Source organism: Gastrolobium bilobum, unplaced genomic scaffold (assembly GCF_033153095.1).
Source record: "Gastrolobium bilobum isolate Gb01-03AN ecotype WA unplaced genomic scaffold, APGP_CSIRO_Gbil_v1 utg1988, whole genome shotgun sequence".
Lineage (NCBI taxonomy): Eukaryota > Viridiplantae > Streptophyta > Magnoliopsida > Fabales > Fabaceae > Gastrolobium > Gastrolobium bilobum.
Genome location: NW_026897869.1, coordinates 80,860 through 85,436, shown reverse-complemented (window position 1 = coordinate 85,436; position 4,577 = coordinate 80,860). Strand labels below are relative to the sequence as shown.

At 31.5% G+C, this 4,577-nt stretch overlaps 1 protein-coding gene across 1 annotated transcript; it reads right to left on the bottom strand.

Moving 5' to 3' along the window:
* Nucleotides 1-1,767, bottom strand: LOC133310893 (uncharacterized). The gene is made up of 3 exons (XM_061511886.1): nt 1,562-1,767; nt 1,196-1,404; nt 1-1,037 (listed from the first exon to the last, which is right to left on the bottom strand). Exons 1-3 carry the CDS (start codon nt 1,765-1,767, stop codon nt 1-3), a joined length of 1,452 nt encoding a protein of 483 aa, XP_061367870.1.
* Between the last annotated feature and the right edge of the window lie 2,810 nt (nt 1,768-4,577).

Sequence of the window (4,577 nt, the reverse complement as noted above, 5' to 3'; positions counted from 1 at the left end):
TCAATGTGGAGTCAGAATGGCACGTTCTTTAAAGAATGTGAGTTCTAAAATATGATCCAAGATATCAGGGTACACAAAATCCATCAAATCTGAAAGTGGATTTAGTGATTTTTTAATCAATAATTCATCTGGAATTGTTATAATAGATTCTCCATCCACATCATCTCCAAGAACACCATCCCCGACTTTAAGAAGCCAATCGAAAAATTCCTTTATTTCCATTAAATTGTGAATGTCACTTCGAGAACTAAGCCGCATGTTCTTGGTCAAAGCTAATAAATGACAATGAGACCAAAGACAAGAAGAATTAATGGTTACATGGACTATATCTTGTCTGCTTCCATGAGGAACAACAAGTAAGATTTGCCTGAAGTCACCCCCAAGAACAACAACTTTCCCACCAAATGGTTTATCAACACAACTTGAATCAGAAAATCTAAGAACATCTCTAAGTGTTTTGTCTAGAGCCTCAAAGTAAAATCTGTGTACCATTGGAGCTTCATCCCAGATGATTAGGTTTGTTTTCGCCAGCAATTCGGCAATATTAGAATCCTGCCGTATATTACAGGTTGAATCCTCAGTGATCTTAATTGGAATACGAAATCTAGAGTGTGTTGTCCGGCCTCCAGGAAGCAAAAGTGATGCAATCCCGCTAGAAGCAACATTAAGTACAATTTCGCCTTTTGATCTAATGGATGCTGACAATGTATTCCAAATAAATGTTTTTCCTGTACCACCAAAGCCGTATAGAAAAAAGAATCCCCCTGTACCCACTGAAACTGCTGAAATTATCTTGTCATAGACAACTTTTTGCTCATCTGTAAGGGAACTCATTAGTCTTTTATGTTCTTCAACCAAAAATAATCTGTCATACAGTAATTCATCAAGCACTAAGCAATTGTGCATATCAAGCAAAGATGCACCAGTGATGCAGGGCATTGAAGGGTAATCAGAAAGGCATTTTCCATTACTCTGTAGCACTTTATCAATTTCAGCAAGTGTTGTGTTTTTTATTTGTTCTTCAGTAAGATTTGCATCTGTAGAAACGTGGAAAATAATGAAAAAATAACAATTGAAAGTACAATTCTAACAGGACTCATGGTACATTATTTTTACCACAAAAAGCGGTATATTCAACAGAAAAAAATAATGATAAAAAAATTTATAATGCATACGATATGTTCATAATGAATACCTGGATGTCCTACTGTTGTTCTATGTCGATAAAGAACATCGTCAGAGAGAAATTTCCAACACTTCCCCCAAACATTTTCAGGTGTATTCATTAAGTTACCGAACAACAACAGAGCAAAAAGACGTCCAAGATAAGAAGCTGACTGCCAAGAACTTGCCTCCTTAATTGCATCAATGTCATCATCCAAAAGTCCAAGAGAATAGCAAGCACTTTAAATGTTGGAAACATCACCCCATTGTTCTCAGGTCCTCGTAACTTGTGCAACCCTTTTTAAAATTAAGAAGTATTCGAAGATAGGAATCTTCTCCACTATTTGCAGAAAAACGATTTATTCTTCCAATTGAGAATCCTTTTTTTCTAGGATGCCATTCTTGACTATTTGCATTATAAACAAAATGAGTTGGGTATTCAGCATAAGTAAGATGCCTACCTTCTGGAAAAATTTTATTTGCATCCATCCAACTCTCAAAAATTGATTGTCTAAACTCCTCCCTTGTCTTTACTTCAGATATTGATGCAGTATCATGAAAAACAACAATCTTTTCATTGGGTAACTGAAACGGCAATCTCATCACAGGGGGGTTTCTGTAATGAATTTCAAATTCAAATATTCTCCAAGCAGCTTCACATGCGGATACATACCTATCATAAATAAAGAATTATGTTGTTATCAAAAAACAAAAAAAAATAAAGAATTATGTTAAATGGAGTCTAGTATAAAAAGTAATACATGCACAGTAATTCAAAAACTAAAGGAGATTAATTTCAGTACCTACAATCATAAAACATGGTGGATTCAGCTTCATTACATTTAAGTGGCAGACAAATCATTTAATGCGCCGCATACCTTCACATTGGAATTGGTCATCTCATTTAATGAGTCAGCTGATTTAAAATTTCTAATAATTTAAAACAAATGAGGTGGCAGACAAAGCATTTAATGTGGCACTTACCTTCACATTGGAATTGGTCATCTCATCTAATGAGTCAGCTGATTTAAAATTTTGAATTTTGAAATATAATCACTCACCTATTTTAATGACTCAGCTATTTTTACATTGGAATTATTACATATTTTAAATATTTTAAAATACGAAAAAAAAACAGAAAATTAATTTTTTATTCAATTAATTTTTTCAATTTTTCTTTTAATGTCAACCTAATAATTAACCCTCATTGTGAATCCCAATAATTCCTCTGGTTGCTTTATTGTCAACCTAATAAAATTTAATAAACCTAAATTTAATAGGCCTGACGTATTCATTTAGATGTTGGGATATGATTTTCTCAATGTTATTGAAGAAAATCATCTCCGGCTAACTTCACAATATATTTTTTTTAATTTTTTTTTCACGAAATAAGTCTGACTGACTGTGACACAAATTGGCCTGACTATGACACGAAATAAGCCTGACTGTGACACCAAATATTTTTTTGATTTTCTCAAGAATTGGCCTGACTATGACACAAAATAAGTCTTCTGCTACAGCAGAGCCTATAGCCCCCTTACCTAGGCAGCAGCAAACAAATAACATTTTTGTAAACCCGTGATTTCCAAAGTAAATCATCACTAAAAAAAATATATATTGAATCACATCACATACTCACATCATAGTAAACCTTGAGGCTGGGTTTTGACCTTCCTAAAATGGCTCCATCTCTTCGACTCCACCCAATTTGTGTTTATAGAAATATTATTTCTTATATTTAATCATATAATTATATATTATATACACATAAAAAAATAGATAAAATAGATAAAATATATTTATTTTTTCTTTTTTTAGTGATTCTCATTTATTTATTTTATGTGTTGCATGAGACAATATAAGAAATTATATTCTCTTTAATATATGATTGGATTTTTTTTCTTCTCTTATTTAGATCATTAATCAACTTTAGTATATGTCCCAAAAATAAAATAAAATAAATTGTAGCAATCTTAATATATAAAATCTTCATCCAAACTTTGGCAACTTTGCTGACGTGTCACTTTCTCCTTCATTCTTAGGTTTGTGTTCACACTTGAAAGAATTTGAAATATTTCTTCTTTTGGAAACTTTTAAAATTCGAATTTTTGAAATCATGGATCATGGGTGGGAAAAATAGTTCAAATTATGTAGTGGAAGACACATGTATTAATCATCCACTACTTTCTGCATGGGTTATTGTGAGGACTAATAATTGTTGGCAGCTTTGGAAATACGTTTTTTATGGGAGGGAAATGAGTTCAATATTCTTTAGTAACAGATATATGTATTAATATCTCATTACTTTTTGTATTGGTAGGTGGAAAAGAATTTAAATTCAAAATTTAAACTTAAAGGGGGGAAAAGAGTTTATCATTAATATCTCACTACTTTCTGCATAGGTAATTGTTAACCCTATTAATATCCCACTATTGGGCTTAATTATTAAAAAATGAAATTATTTTGAGTATAAATAGGATATGTGTTACTGAATCTTTTCATTTGGTAATTAGCTTTTGTGCATATGTTTCTTCTTTTCTCTATCTATTTATCTTCTTCGTCTTCTCAAGCTGTTCTTCTATTAGATGAACATGTAATATTTTTTGTTTTTTTTGTACCTCTATTGTAGAGTAAAGCTGACGGGATGATTTGGTATCACTAGAATATGTACTTCTTTACTTCCTCAGAGGAAGGTATGCCATTCTTCTCTACCTTTTTTTTTTCTTTTACAAGTATTTTTCCATAACCCAATATCATGAACGAGATGATATAATAAAATATCTTTACTTTTAACTGACTAAATATTTATGTTTAGCCTTCCTTGTCTGTGCTTTTTGGGCACCATCTCAAAATTCAATACGGTAAAAATTTATCTTTTATGTTAAAGTCCTTATGTTTTCTATCTTTAATGCCTGCAAGAGCAATATGAGTTTTTCCTTCTATTCTTTCTGACCATACATAATTTATTTCTCACCATTGTTGTTGTTCTTTAATTTATTTTTGTTCTTGACAGATATGTTTACCGTGATGGTGGAAGTGATGAGTTTGATATGGATGATACTACTTCGACCTCATAAAATCATCATTTATTTCTTCAAATGATGTTCGAAGTGTGTCAGATGCTAGACCAGTGCAACCCAGCAACATAAGTTCAAATAGTGATTTAGAAGAAGACAAGATAGAATAAGCTAGAATGTTGCTCTAATTCTATACTTTTGTTACTAAAATGTTGTTCTCATATGTTTGTCATGAAATTGTAAAATTGTCATTATGCCTTATGTGTACGGAACGAGGAGTCAGCATCTCATTATGTTTTTTACTTGATGTTTTACTTTTTTACAATAAGCTACATATCTTTTAATATTCATAGAACCAATAATCGTTATAGTTGTTACATGTATTAGTCTATTCAT

Excerpts from the sequence above, each read along its gene's own strand:
- LOC133310893 (XM_061511886.1), bottom strand. The coding sequence starts at position 1,767 with ATGAGATTGCCGTTTCAGTTACCCAATGAAAAGATTGTTGTTTTTCAT. Across the intron at positions 1,405-1,561 it reads AATGCAAATAGTCAAGAATG|TGCTTGCTATTCTCTTGGAC; the intron begins GCATCCTAGAAA and ends CAACATTTAAAG. Across the intron at positions 1,038-1,195 it reads AACAACAGTAGGACATCCAG|ATGCAAATCTTACTGAAGAA; the intron begins GTATTCATTATG and ends ACGTTTCTACAG.